Here is a 20,782-nt window from a genome sequence, read left to right as displayed (position 1 = left end):
AGAAGCTATAGAAACTTCATGCTCCTAATAAGATTATGTGCTAGTGTAGACTCTAGTGGTGGGACGGTAAGAGTGGGTTGTTTTCGGCATGAGCAGAAATCACCAAAGCCTGTGGTGCCTGACGGAGGAACTGCCGTGCTACCTTTGTCCCCAGGACACCGCTGGCACGTGTCTGGCCCTGTCCCCCAGGCAGGGCTGTCCCACTAGGCTTCTGCCTCACAAAGCCTCCCCTGTGCCAAGGGGCCACCTCCGGGGAAGGACGGCTCCGCGTTTCCCGGCTACGAATAGCTCCCAGGCAACCGCCCTCAAAAGCAATGCTCCAAATCCACGCTTGAAAAGGCTGGGCCTGCTGCCACGTTGCGGCAGCCCATCCCTTCCCCTCCGCCACGGCCTCGAGGGCAGGAGGAGGCGGCGGAGGAGGCTGCGCAGCTGGTTTGGGGCGCCTTAGACCTGCTGAGGTATGGCCGCCCTCCAGGAATCATGCCAGCCCGCCTGGCAGTTTGTAGAGCGGAAGGAGGATCCTTTCCCAACTTGTTTTGGCGTAAAACTCTGAGACTTCACAAACCCCCCTTCCCACAACTCCAGCTCTTCCTCCCACCCCGTCCCGGGGCTCAACCGCCCGCCCCGCCCCACGCGGGGCCATCTCCCCCCGGCAGCGGACTACGTTTCCCAGCGGCCCCAGCGCCGCGGCGCGTGCCCGTTGCCGTTGCCGCCTCGGGGGCGGGCGGCCGGGGAGCGACGGCCAATGGGCGCGGGCGATGGTGGGAGGTGGGCGCCGGGGCGGGCGGGCCGCCTCAGGGCTCCTCGCAGTGCGGGAATTTCGGACGGGGCGCAAGGAGCGGCGCGCCGGGCCTCGGGGACTGAGGAGGTATTTGAAGCCGGCGGCGGCTTTGGGGGTTCCCTTTCTAAATTTTTCTTGGGTTTTTTTCTTTTTTTTTTTTTTTTTTTTTTTTTTTTTTTTTTTTTAGGAGCCGAGTTTGCGGGGCCTCCCCTCCGGGCCGCCGTGCGTGGCCGGCCCTGCTGGCGGGCTGCGCCCGGGCTTTCCGCTCCCCGCTGTGGCGTCCCCCTCGCTGAGGAGGCTCCCGGTACCGCCGGGGCCCGCGCCGGCCCTTTCCTTCCCTTTCGTGCCCTTGGCGTGGGGGGAGGCCCCTTCCCTGCCCCCCCGCCACCCGTGGGGCGGAGGCTGAGGCGGGGGGTCCCTCCCTGAGTCGGCAGGGAGGGAGAGGGTTGGGGCAGGCGGGTAAGAGCTCTCTCAGTTTCACCCTTGAGGTCTGCACCCGCCTGCGTGGGGCCTTGGCTCTAAAGCTGCCTCTGGTGGCAGCGGCCAAAGTTGCCTTCCTTCGTGTCTCTTAGTACTAAGGTAAGGTGGAAGAGGAGAAAAAGATATCGTGTCAGTAGCAGGTTTGTCACCTGCAGGGACATCCTGGGGTGGCCAACAACTGAAATATTTCCCTGGTTGGGAGGCCCTACAGAATTTTGCCTTTATGTGGGCACAGTATTCTTTTAAATACAAACCTACAAATCACAAATAAAAAAAATCTGCAGTTTCTGAATCCAGTCCGGCCCATCATATAAGAAAAACTGGGCTAAGCTGGTTTCTTTCTATCAGTGGTTGTGTTTTTCTTCACTTCATATTTCTCACCCTTCACCTTTCTTGTTTTAGGAGTTCTCCAATTGCAGACAGATTAAACCCTATTGCCTTCTTTGATCTTCAATTTGTGCTTAAAGCTTTTACTAGTTTGTAAGGGATCCATAGGCTCTTTTTGTTATTAGCAAGAACATAAAAGCTTTTGGAAAGCTTCCCACGATTATTACAGTGTTAGACCACAATTATTACTGTGTTAAAAGACTTATACAACTTGTGCCCTCTCTCTGTGGGAATAAGCTGTCCACTTCATTCTCGGGGATAATCCCCAAATTAGGTAGGATTTGTAATGAATTTCAGAGCTGTTGATTTTTATACAGTATGCCAGCATATCAGAAAGCCCTTGAGTTAAGTGCCTTACTCACGTGCATGGGTCCTTAATGGTAGTTTAGAAGTGAGATGGTTTGGAGTGATAGATGATGTGACATCTTATAAAGCTCACTGTGTGAGCTCACTTGTTATTGCAAGAATTATCTGAATGATGCTCACGAATTTGAGGAGAATCTTAAGTATTGTAGGAAGGAAGAAAATTGGTTGTGGATAAGATCCTTTAAAATGAATTAGTAATGCAGTGATTCCACTGTTTCCTATCTCCGCAAAAGCTGCGTTTTGAAACTTTAAGAGAAGTCATCTTGGTCAAAACAAGATATTCAGTTTGACCACAATGATGCTATTTTAATAAAATGTTCTAATAAATTGTGGTCTACCAACATACATTTATTCATTTTTGTCTAAAAATAAGTTTTCTTATTTCCTATCAAAAGCACTCTAAGTCCCTTTCCCCTATAAGTAGCATCATTTGTCAGCTCCAGGAATGGAGATTACCATGGTATTCAAATAGACCATGGAGAATAAGGACTTTCTTGCGTAAGTTGGACATTCTGTGACTCTTCTATTTACTTCCATTGATGCTACCTTGGGTACTTTTTTGGTATTTCCTCTTGCAAAACAGTTCAGCAGTATTTACAGGTCTTAAGGAAGTGTCAGGTTGTTTCCCCTCTCCCTCCTTGAGCAAAATGCATTTTGGTTTTTTGTTTTTATTTCCCTTTTTGCAGGCAGACATAAAGGTCTTGCTATGACTGATGAGTAGTGTCTGTAGATTTTTAGGTCTTGCTGAGAATACCTATTCGTGAAAAGGAGCACAGGTCAGCAGCATGCCTTCTCTGTGTTGAAAATGAAAGTAGATCCTACTGAGATAAACAACCATAAAAATGACAGTTTCTAGAAAATAAAAGAACAGGATCAGGAAGAAGCTCACCATTCTGATTTGCCACACAGCAGAAATAGTTCCTTCAAGGTAAATTTGATTTATATTAATTTCAGAGTTTTATTGAGAATGGAAACTAGCACAAATTGAGAAGTGGCTATTCATGTTTATTCTAAGAGTTCAAGTGTAGCTAGAGTAGCAACCATTGCAGACAGCATTTGTAAAGATAACACCACCGATCGCACTATTGATGCAAAATTGTCTGCATATCTCAAGTACAGTGTATTCAGTTTCTTCCAAGATGTTTTATTAGGGAGAAGGAGGAGAAATAACCTTTGCAGTGCTAAAGAGGCTTTTGGAGAGAGTTTAGACAAATAAACTTCTGTTATTCATACTCATTCATAGCAAAGTCTTTGTTTTGAGCATATTGTAGCCACATAAAATGCTGCTGTTTAGTCGTGCACCTTGAAAATTGTTCTTGTCAGATACCTTTAGCTAAGCAGGGTCAGGTCTGTTTGATACTTGAATGATAGTATAGTACTTGACACCTATGGCAATCTGTTTCCAAGGACTTCAGCAAGGTTTGCAAGCACTAATAAATTAAGCTTCACAATACCTGTGAGATAGAAAATATTTCAATTTACTGATGGGGAGAGGTAATTGAAAGGCAGGAAAGGTGAAGGTGAGTTTTGATGTAAGTGTCAAATTCAGGAATCTCTTGATTAGTTCTGTGCTTAACTGCAAGACCATTCTTTTCTTTAGACTCTCAGATCCTGGATGAAAAAGCTTCAGTGCTGCAAAAAATTCTGTAGATGGTTCAGCAGGTGACCATCATAGTCTTTACTAACTTTGTCCCAATGTGGTGGTGTGAGAGAGAGGAGGAGAGAAGCGATTCCCTCCCATTTCAAGATCACATGGACTGAATTTGTATTTTAAAGATAGAGAATATGAGTGGTATCGTTTTATGGAGCAGTAAATGACTTTATTGGAGCTGTGGAAAGCACAGTGAGGGATGCTACATCATGTTGGTTCATAAGTTTCCTGACAAACTACTCACGTTTGCTAGATCATAATTTGAACTCACATGGAATGATAGAATTTGTACTAAAAAGTCATTGCCTTTTTTTTTCATTTTTTTCAGTCTTATACTTTCCTGTAAATTTTTTTGCAATCTGCAGATACTTCTGATTTCAAACAGTAAAATATTTGTGAAGTGCTTTATCTAGAGTAATGTGATCTGTGCCTGTTGCTCAAGTAATTCCATAGATAACAGCTTTTTTGCAAAAGAGTGAGTGCCTCGTCTCATGCATGCTGCCCATTGAAAGCGATCAGTGTTTGGCACCTATGGCCTACTGGTAGTTTGATCAACTTGTAAGTAGGCACAGTGCCATCTTAACAGATGGGTATGAATATAGACAGCTAAGAAACCATGTATGTGTATCTAGTGTATTTGTTAAGGGCAGGGTTCCCAGCTGGGGACATTCGAACTTATGTCCATTTTGAATTTTTGCTTTTTTATGGATAAAGGGATGTCATCATTTTTTTTTTTTTGATTAAATACTTCAGGGATATAATTATTGATCACATTAAATAAGGAAAAAAAATACAGACTGACCCTGAATGGCAAAGATGTGAAGTGTATCTGTAGTTTTGTTTCATTGGCTTGCTAGTTTTATTCAGAAAGCAGATACAAATTTTACTTTTCTTGTTTGCTGCTCTACAGGCATGTTTTTAACTTAAGACAAAGCTCAATTGACTAATTATATCACATCTTCCAGACTTTTTCATAGCTTTATGCACCCAAAATGGACACAGAAGTTGCACAGTACTGTAGCACCAGAGCTCAGTTAATGTTACAGAGCTCCATTCAAGATTATAGAAGAGGGTAAGGTGAAATCATTTAAAAACAAAACTGATTTCAGTCACTGTCCCTCTCATACCAGTATGCTTGCAAGCACCCATGCACCAGTCCAAGGGGTCTGCCCAGAATTCAAGCACTTAAGTGCATCTGCCCAAGTGGTCTGGCCAGGATTATCTGTAGTAACACAGAGGTCAAGCAATGCAGTCTGTCAAGTCTTTGTCATGTCTCTTGTATTGTTCTTAGCTTGGGGACCACATGCTCATTTCATATTCAGGCTCATTTTTGTAACCTTTAGAAGCTGATGGTGATTGTGATCTTTTGTGCCTCCATCCTGTCCCATGTATGAGTCATCAGACAACACTGATGATTTTTGCACTGTCTTGAGTGCAGTCAGTTTTTGGGCTCCAGACTCCTTGTTTATCTTCCTGCCACCATCATCCCCAGTGGCTTCAGTCAGTCTGTTGTTCTAGTCTAGCCTTCCTTTTTCTGATGTGGGTGTCCTGAGAAACTGCTTACAGGTGTGTTGTCATCTTGATGGCCTGCTATTCTAAGTGATACCAACACACTGCCATTCCTACCACACTCTGTTCCTTCTGGTGCTTCCACATCGTGGTCCTCTTGGTACCATCTGAGCTGAACTAGCTGAAATTCCATTTGGTCTTTGGAAGTCTCATTTCTTTCTCTAACCTTTCTCTAAGACGGTGTCGTCTTACAGTATATTTCACCTTGAAGACAGAAAAGACAGGTGTGAAGAGGAGTTTCTTTAAGACGGAGTGAAATCTATGGGTAAAGTTAGCCTTTTTAAGTGTAGAATGTCAAAACTGTATCTTGATTAAAACATCTTGTTTTGTGAAAATTAGGAAGCTTGTGCCATGTAGTTTTTGATAAGTACTAGTTTCTTCCTGTAATGTGCATATTTCATAATATTTTTTATTGCAATTATTCATTTAGCCACCATGAGTATTCAGGCATGGTTTTGTGACATTAAGATACTTCTCTCATTAACAAGGACCTTGAAAAATAGAACTTTTCTTTGGCATGGGATGTAATACCTTCTCTTCTATGTTTATTCCTATGCTGAATGACCATGGTGTTCTGGCTGCAGGCTCAGGTAGCAGGGAACAGAAAAAGTTTTTTGGGACCCTTGACAGCTACTGTTTTATTTAGTATAAGTAGAGAAATTCGTCTGTGCTGCTCTCTTTAGAAGTTAGTTAGGTGAGAGATATTATTTGAGGAATAGGAATTATTGAAAAACTACTCAAAAAGGGGTTAATGGGCAGAGGAGTATTTTTGGAACTGCTCTTGTAATTGCATGATTTTCTGTTTGTCTGGGAAAATAAGAAAGTCCTGGAAGAACATTAGAACTAAAAGAAGAAAACTGACATTAAGTAACCGCATTTGACTTAGAGTTATTCTATCGAATAGCTAGGCAAATGGGGAGAAAAAAATACTTTGCTATCCAGAATCTTCCTCAATTGTGTAATATTTTTATTAATGTTCCTTCCCTCTTTCCCAAGAAAAACAAACAACCTCACCCCCAACACACCAGTCAGACCTAATACCCTTTAGAAAGTAACTTTCTTCTTCATAAGGTAGATGAAAAGATCATCTCTTTGTAAAACAAATCATGAAGTTCTTTATGTGCAGAGATCTAGTGCCGTCTTTACCATGTCATGGCCAAGTATTCAGTATGTTCTTTTTTTGAATCAAAATCTGGCTCTTATTCTAGTGCTGATTAAAAAAAGAAAGAAATTTATGTAATCAAAATGAAATCTATTCTGGAGAAAGACATGCATGTTTGGTTCTGGTAAGTCATTATGTTATTTCCAAAAACATTCTTGATATAGGACCTGAGGTTTGGGAGGTTGGCATGGATAATACTTTCACACCATGATCTCAAAATGGATGGTTATTTACTAATATGTTAATGATCTACTAAATACTGTCCTGAGAACAATAAGCAGACTTTCAGTTTTGTTGGTTGCAGTTGTATAAGGGGAAAATTCATTAACAGTGTGAATAATTTAATATTTTTTCTGCTATTATGATAGCTAAGAGGAATCACTGAGAAATGTTGAGATTTACTTTCTCTATTTTTGGTATAACCATTAATACCTTTCCTTATTTTTATTTAAGCCTTGGACTAGATGAAATTTCAAAATTAAGAAAATTTTACTCCAAGAAAACTGATGAGTCTTATTTCATTAGTTCACTCTTTGTCAAGTCTAGAACTGTGATTGGTTGCGATTGACTACAATAGATTTTGTGATTTTTCTAATGTGTATTATAATAAGACTTCTAATAGATTTCTCTTGTGAAGATTTTTGCTCTCAGAATTTTTTCTTATGCCTGAAAAATTACTTGTTTTTCACTTAAGTAATTTCATTGGTATGAATTCTATGGTATTTCTTTTAAAATATTTTTGTGGTAGCAAGTTAAAACTTAATCCCTATTTCTTATGTGGAAATTTGTCATAAGCAAAAGGAAGCATAAAAACTGGCATATGACATAATGTGAAAATAATTCTGCTCAGCATGTGACCTATGCTTTTTATTATTATTATTTTATTATTCCTGCAGCCTCAAGTGAAAATGCCATATATGAAGAAGACTTCTGGAAAAAGAGCTCCTGCAAAGAGGAAACTTGCTGAAGAGTTTGCTGTAGGAGAGGTTCTAGCAGATATAACCAAAAAAGAATGGAAATTAGGTGTCCCTATAGGGCAAGGAGGCTTTGGACGCCTGTATCTTGGTAAGTTTGGTTATTTTTGGTAAAATTTTAAAATGGAGAATGAAATGTTTGTCATTGTTCAAAGCAATGAAAGATTGAGCCAGAGTTATAAAGGCAGAGTGTCTTCAGTTGCTCTGTTTGAACAGAACTGTGACTTCATTCACTTTCTTGGAAAAAATGGAGCGGAGTGGACAAGTGCTCATTGGGGATATTGTGGTTGCATGAGGTTGCAGTTATCAATATGCTGTTTCAGAGTGGTAGTTTGTTTTTCTTAATGATTTCAGTTAAGTCTTTATGCTTTGCAAATCATGCTCTTTCTTTGTAATATTTTTAAATGTTTGTAGACAGATTTTGTAATTCTCATATTCTTGCATAACTGCTGTAACTTCTTAGTCATGCGTTTGTAAAGTAAATTGTGAAAGATGCCTGATACTGAGAGCAACGGAATTGAAATGTCCCCATGTTGCCTGGGTGTTGTTTCAGTTCTGATTTTCATTGACCCCTGGTTAACAGTGAAAGGATAATTCAGTACTTACTTAGATTTCTTTGGTATGGCTGAAAGAAGGAATATTTGCATGAGTATCCTTATCTCACGAATTCTGAACAGAAACTGTCTAAACGCATTTTATGCAGACTATTGATCAGCCATCAAAAAACAGCTGTTGACTTCTGTGCTGCTTTTGACTTTTTCATTGCATTCTGAACTTCTGACATAAGTCATAAACTTTATTACACAACCAATATTCAGAACAGATTGAAATATTGGACCTTACTATTTAAAGCATGAGCACAGATCTTGCTTTGTGACGTGTATTGAATTTAAGGAAAACTTTTAATAGTTTTCCATACTTAGAATCAGAATAGCTGTTTTTTGAATAGATGAACAAAGAAGAAGGACCTTGAGAATACCTCAGGGAATCAAAAGGACTTCCTGTTTTACCCCTAGTAATTTTCCAAAGAACTTTGAAGGGATAATATTTAAGGTGATCATGTTAATAAGGGTGTTTTTACAACATGTTTATGTTCTTGCTCCCGTGGGTGAGACAGTTGTATGGCATGCATGCTGATTTAAAAAAAAATAATAATAATCATTTAGTATCTATCCTGTTTCCAAATACACCTTATATACTTGCAGCATAAGGGGGTTAAGAACCATTCTGAAGACAGGACCAGTGGGCTGCTTCTTGCCAAAGAATCCCTCTGCTACTTTCTCGGTCTTGCTCACTGAGCTTCTAAATTTACTGAGACTGGAGTTCCATCTCATTCAAATCACGTCGTTCCATGTGTTAAGAATTCCTGCTTTGTTCGAGCCAAAGCTTGCCTTCTCTCCGATTGCTTACCCATCATTTGCACAAAGCCATGCCCCTGACTCCTTCCATACTTGGTGCTTGCCTAACTTGATGCCCCTTGTACTTGTCTCTCCTATGACAGCCAGCAGTTCAGTACCAACAGAAAATCACTTTTGGATATGTGACATGGCAAAATAGTAGAGAGGATCTCTTTTTTTCTTCATATCCACGACTGTGTACATTCATCACAGTCTTTAGAAATGAAAGAAATGTTATTGTCTAGAAAAAGGATATTGAGTATTAAAAAGAAACTTTTTTATATAGTGAACTGCCTGTTCTTCTCAAACAGAAGGGAGATTATGAGACCACATCAATGTTGAGTAGTCTTGCAATATAGAATATTTCTCTTACCAACGTCTTACATGCTGATATACATGTTCATGTCAGTGCTTAATTACTCTATCATTTGGTAGTCCATGCTGCATAGCACGGAAGTGTATGTTTTGTGATAGTTTCCTTTCACACTACTAATAAACACTTCCTTTTCAACAGCTGATGTTAATTCTTCAAAGTCGGTTGGCAGTGATGCACCTTATGTTGTAAAAGTGGTAAGAGAGCATTTGAATCTTTATTTCAGAATTTGAAAATGTTCGTTCTAGAATAGCACGTGTAATTTAAAGCAGCCTCTCACTAAAAGTAATGCAATTATATATGCATATTTTGTCAAAGTGTCCTCTGTTTAAGACTCGACATGAAAATTGGTGTGGTGATGCAGAGAAACTCTGCTGAAAATTGGGACAGTGATATATGAAGGTGGATGATGGAATGATGGTGGTGTTGAAGAAGGATTGAAATGGTTCACATTCTGTTTCGTTTGCTGCAAAAAACTCAAGTTTCACAAAATAAATGAAATCTAGATAGCTTTTGAGGAATTTCTGTAATTCAGCAATGAGTCTGTGTGAACTGTTGTTCACCACTGGATGTTGGTAAGCTGACAGATGGCTTGGGAGTTGAAACAGCAAAACTTTGATTCCCAGGGTCCCCACAGATATAAAGTCATTTAAATGTTTCACCATAAAACACACACGTACTTCTAATTTCTGCTGAGTAAAAGTGGTATTGACATGTAATTTTTTTTAACCTAATGATTAGATAGAAGACAAAGCCTTATTGATGGTTCTTTTTCTAGCTGCTTGCAGTAAAGCAGTAAAATCTTTTTATTAGTTGAAAATAAATTATTTGTTTTAAATCTTAAAAGTTAACTTGATTTGGGTAAAATTTTATTTTTCTAAAGTAGATATATAAAATTATTTTTCTTAAATTTTGCTTGATTGTTTTGAATAGAGCCTAGTATTACATGTGGTTTCCTGGTAAAATCTTGGATGAAAAAAAAAAAAGGAATAGCTGTGGTATCTCCAGACTATTAATTATCTTGGTACTTTTCTAATCCTATCACAAAAGGAGGTAGCAGAAAATTTTATGAGAACTTCAGAGAGTGGAAAACTAGTTCTTCCGCACAGTTCAAAAGCGCTATGGTTTCATCTTCTGTTTATTAAACTGTATAGCAATACTGAAATGCATTGCCCTAATAGTTTGCTGGTTATGTAAATATGTTGATACTCTTAACCTTTTTTCCCCAAACTAAAAGATCAGGTTAATTTGGAGTGAAAAACATTGTACTTAGTACGTGTCTTTAATCTAGAATTTCCCTGTAGCAAGCAATTCTAAATATCAAGAATAGTCTTTTTGATACTGCTTCAATAGCCCAAAAAACTGTTAGTGATGACTCTCTTTTGGAAATGTTGTCACTTACTGAAAAAAACCCACTACTTGTGATGCAAGTGTCAAACTGTTACACTTTCAGCATCACCTTACTGCTGCCTTAGGTGTGTGTGAGCAGCAGTTCCACAGAGATCAGGAGCCCCAGCCTGTAGCTTTTGCACGGTGGCAATGTCCAGCTTGCCCTGTCTGAGGCCGGGGAGTGCCCATTCCTGCAGGAACTGTTGCCCCTGTTGGTGGCAAATAAGAGATAATCAGGTTATCAGCAGTGGTTTGCTTCTGAGAGGTGGTGGCTCCTGAGTGCCTGGCTCCTGCTTAAATTCAGACTGGCCAGGAAGCAGAACCCCTTGACTTTCGTGGAAGAACCAGCTTAACTTCTTTGGAATATTGTCAGATATGCGTTATTTTACTGCTGTGCACAATTGCCATCCTCCTCTTTCCTCCAGCTTCAAACTGATTCTCTTCCAGTTCCTCCGCTTCTCCTCTCCTCTGCTTTGGGCTCTGATTCTAAGAATTATCACATCATCTTTTGGGTTGTTTTTATTTGAGATTCATTTTTTACAGCAATTTATAAATACCTCCATTGCAAATCTCCCTCATGACTACTCGCTTTTGATTTGTTTTTTGTAATTCTGTATTTATGGCAATAAAGTGTAGCCCAGTTGTTGTGCTGCCCTCACAAATGACCCATAATGTTCTATGCCTCTACAGCCTAGTATAATGCAACTTCTAATAAGGGCTTATTTTCTGATGCTCTGGGTGATTCCTATTTGATCCATCAGCTGAAGCCAAGTGGTTAACAGCTTTGAACAATTATTAATGTTTAACAAAATATGTGCTTGTATCATAATGTTCTTCAAATTAAGCTATTAAAGCGGGATGGAAATTGGCTTAGTCTTTGACATATCCTCATACTATTGATGTCTAAATAGTACGAAATGAATCAGTTTTTATTAATAAATGCTTTTTAACATGTGGATCTTTCAGATGTCATTGGGCAGGAGTGGATGCAGAGCTTAATAACACTTTGTTAAACTGCTGACTGAAAAACATGAGAATTTTTAAAATATTACTTGAGGAAATTGAGTTGAGTTTTGACATGTACTCCATAATCTCTTTCATTATGGTATGACTTCTAATTAGACTTTAATTTCAGTTTTGCCAACTATGAGTGTATTTAGAATGACTCTGGTTGTAAAACTGTGGAAATTTGAGTTTGAACAATGTCTGATTTTAGTGTATTATAAGTTGACTAGTATGCAAATATTGGACATCATTGCATGAGCATTTTTAACATAGTACTTGCATTTATTTACCTGTGCGTAGAATTAACTGTATTATGGGGAAACAGCTCTGTAGCCGATGCTGAGTTCTATTTTGTGTTTAAATCAGCTATCCAGCTCCTCAAGTATGAAAAGATACCAGATTTTCAACATTTGCGTTGACCAGAGAGATTTTTTTCAGCCCATAGAAATAATGTTTTTAGATAACATATTTAAAAACTTTAAGATTTTTAGCATCTGCACTTTTTTGCTGCATTTTAGTAACACAATAACATTCTTCATCTGTGTAAGTTGAGTCAAAATCATATGTATAACCTATGTCCTAATTAATTTAGAGTATTGATTATGCTACACAGAAAAAGATGATTGCATCGGGTAACTTGTATCTGGGATACCTACAGTATAAGATTTCACCTTTTCCTCTGTGTATGTAATCTATGTATGACTAGTCTGTTGTCTGTGGTGGATCAATAAAATCACTGAAAGTTGTTATGCATGTTCCAAAGTTTCTGGGCTTAGCTTAGTGGGTGTAGTTTTTTTTTGCAGGTTCGTGGCTTAATACTGGTCGGAACAAATCCTGTGGTCTGCTCCACAAAGAGGAGCTGCAAAACTGTTGTCTTGGCTCCACTGTTTTTTGGGGTAATGTTGCTGGAGGAAGTGAGGTGGAGACGGGTAGTAACGTTCTACTACAGTGTCTGGGCCTACGATTGGTGCCAAAGCTGATATCTGGTCTTATTCTGACTGGTTTTCCTACTCTACCTCTCACCTAATAAATCAGATGCACATTAAAGGCCACATTCATCAGTGGGCTTGATCTCTTTGCATTGCTTCATTAGTGTCAGGCAGCAGTAAACCCATATTAACTGAGCAGTGTATTCTGGCATTTAACAATTTCCTGGATCATTGCATCTGCATTTAAAAGTTACAATTAAAATGGTTTAAGATTACATATGTTGAAACTTTTGCTAATATATACGTGATAGCATTCTCTCTGGGTTTCTTTACCAGTAATCACATACATGTTTTTTGTTTGTCTTTTAAACCCTAAGATATTCCAAAATAGGTATTTCCACTGAAATGGAATGAGTTTGGACATATATGAGTACCTCTAGCATAAAATAAATTGCTGAAACTTATCTCGGAATCAATTATTTTAAAATTGAAAAATTGAGAGTTGAAATCACAACTTCAGGGTTTTTTTTTTTTTTTTACCCCCCTACACTGACTTCTGGAAGTGTATAGTTAAGGCAAGCACTCACTTGTAATTCTTGTAGTATTTCAGAGCTTTGGTGTTTTCAAACGTTTTACTTGTAATATGTAGTTACCACAGATTTGTCCCTAGAAAATGGAATCAAAATACCTTATGTTAGCTTAAACACAAGGTAGATGCTTAAATCAAAATATATATGGTTTTCATAATTCAGTTTGTTAAGAGAAATTGTGAAATCCTCTATAATTCTTGCCTTGATCAGCTAATGTGTGAAGGGGACAAATGCCTTATGTTCAGCAAGAATTTAACTTTCATTAATATTTTTCCATCAAATGAATTCAGGTGTTATTTTAGGATTACTAAAATCTACTAGAGTTGATGCAGTTCAGCTTTAATTTGGAAAATCCGGGATGATGAATGTTTAATATTCTCTGCAAAACTATTGCTGTCACTTACCGATAATATTTCTATACACTTCAGTTAATTTGTTATTCTTTGGTCTTTTGTTGTGGGAAAGAATTTTTTGATACCCTTAATGCTAAGCAATTTATTATAACTGCTTAGTCATCTTTATTTTGTAAAGAGAACGTAGTCTATTGAAATTATCAGCACTGGGTAGAGCACAGGAGGGAGAATATGCTTTTACAGAGTGAACATTACATTTTGTGAGCTTTTAATAATTATTAGTTACTAACACAGCAGTTCTTAACTAATTTTAAATTGTCTTGAAGGAACCCAGCCAGAATGGACCTCTTTTTACTGAGTTAAAGTTCTACATGCGAGCTGCTAAGCCAGATGAAAGTAAGCAGTCTATTAAAATGTTTTTAATGAACTACAGCATCTAGGAAAATAAAGCCTACAGGAATAAGGTGGATCTTTAAAAGGAATCCTTTTAAATCATTTTTGAAGGTATTTTTAAATGATGAAAATCTAATTCAGACATGTAATAAAATCAAAGTTTTTTTGCTAAGATGTTCTTAATAACTGTGCTAATGATATTAAATACACTTTTAGCTGTGTCTGTCCCTGTAAAGGATGCGTCACCTACTTACCAGTGTAGTTTGCATACTACTTTCCATAAAATGATAATTAGCTTACATGTGTGCAGAAACTGTAAGTGATATGAGTACTGCCTTTTATGCAAGTCTCTACTGATATGAATTCATGAATTTGCCTTTATTTGTATTTTTAGTTCAGAAGTGGACTAAGTCCTATAAACTGAAATATTTAGGTGTCCCAAGATACTGGGGTTCTGGCTTGCATGAAAAAAGTGGAAACAGGTAAATCTATCTGTTGTTGGCACATATTGGGATTTATTCAATCCACTGCTATTCCATTTAACCAAATCTGGTTTATAAGATACATTTCCCACCTATCTTCATGTTGTTAGTTTTGATGTTGCGTAGTTTTGTGTTCATAATAGTGTATGTATAAGGAATAGAAGCATTCTATCTGTGTTCTGTTTGTTATTCATATTTGTGTCTTGTATTCTTACTGATTTAGTTCTTATTTGTCTTGTGCATCAGCATAATAGGGTAACTGTATATATCAGTGGTTTAGAAGCTCTTCATCCTTGAATTAAAATAAATTCAACTTTTAATGTAGGTGTCCTTGACTGATAGGACTATCTTCAAAGTTTTTCCTTTTTACTTATTCTGGCATGGTGTGCAGTTAAGAGTATTTTAACTCATGCGTAGAAAGGATTTAGTGCTGTCTCTACACCTGTTTGATTTTTCTCTAGGGATAGCTTTTTGACTTAATCTGCGAGCTAGAATAATTGCTAGTCTCATGTTAAATTTGTCTTAAGTTTGAGGATACTTTTTAGTATTGTTTGATATCACAAAGGGTTTTTGTTACTTAGTGTTGAATGGTATGCATGTTTATGTATCAGTCCTGATTTCCCAGCGGACTTCTCTATATAGCTGTGCTGCAAAGAAATTTTACTAGTTCTCCTGCAGCTTGCAGTAGGACAGGCTTTTTGTATGGGCCACTGAATGGGGTAGTTGGTATGTATGACCTAGTGTGCCAGAAATTGCTTTGTTTCAATGGAGCCTCAAATTTGAAAGTAATCTGATCTAAAAACAATATTAATTCTGAGAGGCAAAAGTAAATGTAACATAAAAAATGAATCTTTTTTTCCAAGTAAGCTTTTTGTTATATTTGTTGTTTAATGTATGAGGCTCTTATGCTAATAGAACCAATTCAACTATAGCAATGAGTGTCAAAACACCTTTGGCAAGTGAGTTTTTTTTCTTAGTGAGTTGAAAGAAAGGTTACAAATCAGAGAAACCAACTTTTAAAAGTGACCATGTTAAGTTATTCAGTCATTTATAAAACCAAGAATATATGTCTGTAAGCCATTGATACTTGTTTCTTCCTATAGTGAATTACAGCACAGGTATTTTCCCATATGGGTACTTGCTTTTGTATCGCATAACTAGCCAGACATAAAGAGCAGTTCTTTTGATGGACGAATCTTTGACAGGCTGATGTAAAGGAAATAAGTTAGAGTTGAAGTACAATATAAAAAAATGTCAAGTATATGCCATATATTTGTTTTCTCTGAACCTGAAGTTTGTCTCTTGAGAGAGATCTTTTCTTTTGTAGTTTGTGTAATGAACGTATAGATAAAATACTTTGTTAAGTACAAGTCAGTAACTTTCTGTTGTTTCTTTTTGTGAATTTAGCTATCGGTTTATGATAATGGACAGGTTTGGGAGAGATCTTCAGAAGATATATGAAGAGAATGCAAAGCGATTTGCCCACAAAACTGTACTACAGTTAGGCCTGAGAATAGTAAGTTTAAAAAAGAATTTTATAATCTAACTTCTTCAGATAAGCTTTTCTGTTAAATCACACTTTTGTGTTGAATACGGGTCCTCTGCTGGTTGGAGTTGGGTACTGCACTTATATGACTATATTTTGTTTTATTAGCTTGATATTCTGGAATATATCCATGAACACGAATATGTGCATGGAGACATCAAGGCCTCAAATCTTCTTCTGAGTTACAAGAATCCTAATCAGGTATTTCAGATGCATTTTTTTTCTCATGTTTTAAACCTTTGTTTGACAACTCATGGAAGTGCTTTGAACCTGTGAAATCTAGCAGAAGCTCATTTTTAAAAATGTATATAGTAACATTATTTCTGCTTGACATTTATATCTAGTTAATATTCTACATTTTTTATGCAATCTGCTGGACAGTTTATCAAATTGACTATTTGCCCTAAATAATATTCTAGAGAAATTCTCATGATTAAAAAAAATTGACTCTCAAATAGGTATTTGCAGGTGGAAGCTTAAAATTATATAGTACTCCAGTAAATTATGTTTGCCTGTCTGCATTGTTCCTTCATTCCTTTGTTCAAGAAATCCCTCAGATAAGTGTTCTGTTACTTGGAAAAATTGGTCTTTAAAGTGTTGATTGTTCCACTTGATTTGCAGAAGTATTTCATTTTTCTGCATTTTTAACTCTCTTTACTATTCAAAAAAATGCATATTAGAGTTCCAGAATTGTGTGTATGTCGTCTTGTCTAAATATTTTAGCTTATTAAATGAGTAAAATAGCGCCAGTTCTCTTAAACTAACCGTGGTGTTAGTGAGTAAAAATAGCAGGTATGATATTTTACAATACGGTTTTAAGTCTAGTATTCAAACAGGACAGTTGAATTCAAGGAAGGTAGGACAGTAAGAATATTTATAATTCTGTATGAACATTGAGTCTTTTTTATTGTATGTAATCTTAGTGGTAACAACTGAATATTTTGCTGTACTTGGCCCCTGCATCAGCAAGAAATGACTTCCAGAACAGACTGCTCTGTGGAAAATGACAAAAGTAATCTGAATAAAGCTTTGAGAAAGGATCATTTAAGCTGAAAAATTGACCAAGTATAATTCTTTTTAAGAAGTTATGAGAACAGTTGAGGGTTCTATTTATGTATTTTTGTATTTGTAGTAGTTCTTTCATCTTTGAATTGTGTGTGGAAATTATTAGGTATACTTGGTGGATTATGGGCTTGCCTACCGATACTGTCCTGAAGGAGTTCACAAAGCATATAAAGAAGATCCTAAAAGGTGTCATGATGGAACTATTGAATATACCAGTATTGATGCACACAAGGGTGTGGGTAAGGATGCAAAAACTTTTGTTCTCAGTGATAGGCATTTGTGTGTTCTTTTAAAAATAAATTTAGAAGATTTATTTGTTGTCCTATGTTTGTAAACAACAAAGTTTCTGAATCTATAATAATATATATTTTTTTCTGTCCGTGAACTATGTTGGCATTTATTTTTACTTTTTTCCTACATTTACTAGCTTTTGCCTTGGTATTAATTTACTCTATTTTTTAGTCCACATTTCTTACATAACTTCCTTAATTTTTGAAGAGTGTATAAGATGTTAAGTGTATTGCCTTTTAAGTAGAAATGAAATATTGCTTGACATAAAAACAGGGCCTGTTTTTATGGGATAAATAGTTCCCTTTGTCAATGTGACGATTGTTTCTTCATGGCAAAGATGTACAATATACTTCACTTTGTTTATAATTTAGTTTTTAGATGATGTTTTAACAACACTATTATTTTGTAATTATGCCTATAGTCACTGAACATCAAAAGGCAAGAAGTGAGAATATGTTGAACATGAAAGTGACAGGACTGTATCTGAATGAACATCAACTTTATTTTCTTCATTCTTAAATTTTGTTTAATTAGCAGAAAAATGTAAAAGCATGTCTTGCAAAAATGTCAGTGTTGAAAATTAATATTTTCTTCAGTATGAATTGTTGCACCTATCCTATACTTAAAACTGACTGAACAAAGATGACTTGATTAGCCCACATATCCTTTTAAAGAGTAATCTGTGGTCAATATCTGTGTAGGGTCTTTTTGACAAGACTTAAGGATGTGATATTTCACTGTACTCTGCTTGGTTTTCAGGCCACATGCAATATTTCAATGTTGCAGAATAATTATTTTGGGAACTGAGACTTTTTTTTTCTTTCTTTTTTTTTCTTTTTTTAGAAGAGGGCAAGTTAAAAACTGTTTTGAACAGAAAGTCGATCACTTCACTAATGGGCTTTATTTTTTTCACAGTCCAACTACTTAAAAAGCTTCACAAATTGGGATAACTGTAGCATGTCATATCCTTGAGTAGAAGAAAGAGATTGATAAAGGACTTGAAAATGAAGTTATCCTTCTAGATGTAGGAGCAATATTTTTCTCTTCCTTGATTTCACACTTAAAAGAAACAAAAAGTCAAAAAGAATCAACAGATAGAGTAGTTTTACATTGTCAGCATTGGCTTTCTATTGTCTTGCCACATTTGCAAGTTTGAACAGCTGTTAAAATGTGGGGTTTTTTTTTTTCACCTGCTCTTACAGTTCTTGTTTTTTATTATGTGTGTATGTATATTTAGCTCCATCAAGACGTGGTGATCTGGAGATCTTAGGTTACTGTATGATTCATTGGCTTAGTGGCCATCTGCCATGGGAGGATAATTTGAAAGATCCAAACTTTGTCAAAGACTCAAAAATCAGGTGAGAAACTCCTTGTTTTCTTTCTCTTTTGAAATAAAAAATAGGAATGAAAATGTCTGAGTGTATAAGTGTCTTGTACTTTTAGTGTATTCCCTTCTGGTAAGTAGGGTATCATAGTGTGTACCCCCCAGTTTGCCTTCATCATGCCCCATGTATTCTTGGCTTATAATTAAACTTTGTTTAGTTGTACTGTTCCAAGTTCTCCTCTAGCTCTCATCTTTTTGGATATGTGAGATGGTTATTTATGCTACAGTACTGTTGTTTTAGAATACCACTGTGGTAATACTACACAGCATTCTTATCAGCGTGGAGGTAACAGTTAGTCCTGCTTTACAGAAGGTGAAACGATAGCACAGGTTCTGGGTAACCTTTGTAGGATTGTGCCCTGAACTCTGTGGCAGAGGGCAGAGCTAAAGTTAGATCTTCAAATTCTTTGCCCCAGCTAGAGGGCTACTAGTGTGGATTTAGGTGGGTTTTTTTGTTTGTTTTTTTTCGTTTTGTTCCTTTCCCCGACCCTCAAACCTCTCTTTTCAGATGCTCAATATCAAGAAAACTGTCCCAGCACGTCAGTTTGTTTCATTCACAAGTACTTGTTATCTGTTTTCCTTCTCTTGACTTTTAATTCTTCTGCCTCCATCAGTAAGCAAAGCTTGCTTTTTCCTTTGTAGTTACTGATTTGGCAGGGAAGCTGTTCTGAATAGTAACAATTTGAGAAAGAGTCCTCTAGCAGGAAGAGATGAGGGCACTGGTATGTGAGAGTTTAAAATGGAACAGTTCCCTTCCTTCAGTCTTCCACTTACTTGCTTTTATAAGAACCAAAAACTACTGAACAAAAGCTTATCCTGTTTCAGATAGCATGTCTTGCATTCATCAGGTTCTCAAAGGCACTGTACTAATAAAAATGCATTCATACTAAGTCATACTAAAGGTTCATCTATCAGTGTTTTCTGCTTCTGGCAGCGGCCCAAACTAGGTGCTTAGGAAGTGTGTCAAACTAGGGCAAGTATTAAAAACTTGAAAGAAATAATAATTTTGAATAATTCTGTTTTTCAGATGTAGAGATAATATTTCAGATTTGATGGACAAATGTTTTCCAGGGAAAAATAAACCAGGTAAGAGGAGCTATTTTAAATAGTAATACTTAAAGTTTTATACCACTTGGTAAACGTTTTTAAATTGTTTGTTTGTTTGTTTGTTTGTTTTAATAAAGAAAAAGAAAACTCATCAGCCTGTTTGGGTGCCATCACCAAATTGTAGAGCACTTCAGAGATTTGGTAGAAGCTCTGAAGTGCCAATTTACACGGGGTAAATTGAGAGTATGCAGAGGTAGGCTACATTACTTTGAATTCAATTGAAAACAGATTAACTCAGTTGCTACAAAAGGTGAGGAGTCATCAGATTATCAGCAACTTTTTCTGAGAGGTATATAACAAGAATGGTATTCCATCTGTTGCTTCTTCAAGTCCCCCTTGGTTACTGGAGTTTACATTTTTTTTTTTTTTTAACTTTTCTCAGCAAAAACAGTGGCACTGGTTAGTTTTTTGATAGTTTAGAGTCTTTTCCTTTTGGCTGTAGCTATACGGAATTACATATTTGCAAACATGAAAGGTATAAGTCAGTTTTCACAGCTGAATTTTAGAATTTTAAAATACAAAGTACTGCAAACTTGAATTCTAGAGGAGTGTTTCTATTTGGCATTGGTGATTTGTTGAGTGGATTTTATCTTAAAGCTCTGCTTCTGAAGAAATGCACTTTATTGGGAAGAGAAACTTAGATATTTTGTTTCCAGCTACTCCTGGTGGTCAGTAAAGGATTTTCTCTGTCAAGTGCTGCTTGCATGGTTTTTCGATGTCTAAATTTGTTTTCTGTGTTTTATTTTTATATATATTTCTTTCTTTTTTTAACTGTTGAAGTGCTTGGATGACAATGAGTTTTCTTTTCAACATTTTAAAATATAGGTGTAAGAAATATTATGTAAATAAGCATTCATTGGTGAAGATTGGTCTGTTACATTTTTTATGATTGACTGTTTTCTTCGTTACAATAAATGTATAAGAAACAGCAATGCTGTTATCACTGGGTAATGAACCTTGGTATAATTTTTTTTTCTCTAAAATGTGTTGTAATGAAGTCATAATTATGAGTTTATCAATAACCATTTCAAAAAATAGTATAGGTAGTGCATGCATAATTTCTGACTCTTTTGTGGTAGAAGCTAATGATTAAAATGTTTTCAAACAA

General features: G+C 36.9%; 1 protein-coding gene across 3 annotated transcripts in view; it reads left to right on the top strand.

Moving 5' to 3' along the window:
* The first annotated feature begins 739 nt into the window (after window positions 1-739).
* Window positions 740-20,782, top strand: part of VRK1 (VRK serine/threonine kinase 1) — a 36,664-nt gene continuing 16,621 nt past the window's right edge. The window contains exons 1-12 of one of the 3 annotated variants that reach the window (XM_064512100.1): window positions 740-868; window positions 7,293-7,461; window positions 9,282-9,337; window positions 12,338-12,430; window positions 13,733-13,802; window positions 14,194-14,281; window positions 15,689-15,797; window positions 15,936-16,028; window positions 16,999-17,131; window positions 18,421-18,541; window positions 19,595-19,653; window positions 19,752-20,602. In XM_064512100.1, coding sequence (XP_064368170.1) covers window positions 746-868; window positions 7,293-7,461; window positions 9,282-9,337; window positions 12,338-12,430; window positions 13,733-13,802; window positions 14,194-14,281; window positions 15,689-15,797; window positions 15,936-16,028; window positions 16,999-17,131; window positions 18,421-18,541; window positions 19,595-19,653; window positions 19,752-19,798 — 1,161 coding nt within the window. In that variant the 5' untranslated portion in view covers window positions 740-745 and the 3' untranslated portion in view covers window positions 19,799-20,602. Of the gene's footprint in view, window positions 869-7,292; window positions 7,462-9,281; window positions 9,338-12,337; window positions 12,431-13,732; window positions 13,803-14,193; window positions 14,282-15,688; window positions 15,798-15,935; window positions 16,029-16,998; window positions 17,132-18,420; window positions 18,542-19,594; window positions 19,654-19,751; window positions 20,603-20,782 lie in introns of those variants that run through there. The other 2 variants (XM_064512099.1, XM_026111356.2) reach the window with 2 other exon arrangements.

This window comes from Dromaius novaehollandiae, chromosome 5, assembly GCF_036370855.1.
Source record: "Dromaius novaehollandiae isolate bDroNov1 chromosome 5, bDroNov1.hap1, whole genome shotgun sequence".
In the NCBI taxonomy this organism is placed as follows: domain Eukaryota; kingdom Metazoa; phylum Chordata; class Aves; order Casuariiformes; family Dromaiidae; genus Dromaius; species Dromaius novaehollandiae.
This window is presented reverse-complemented; position numbering and strand designations above follow the sequence as displayed.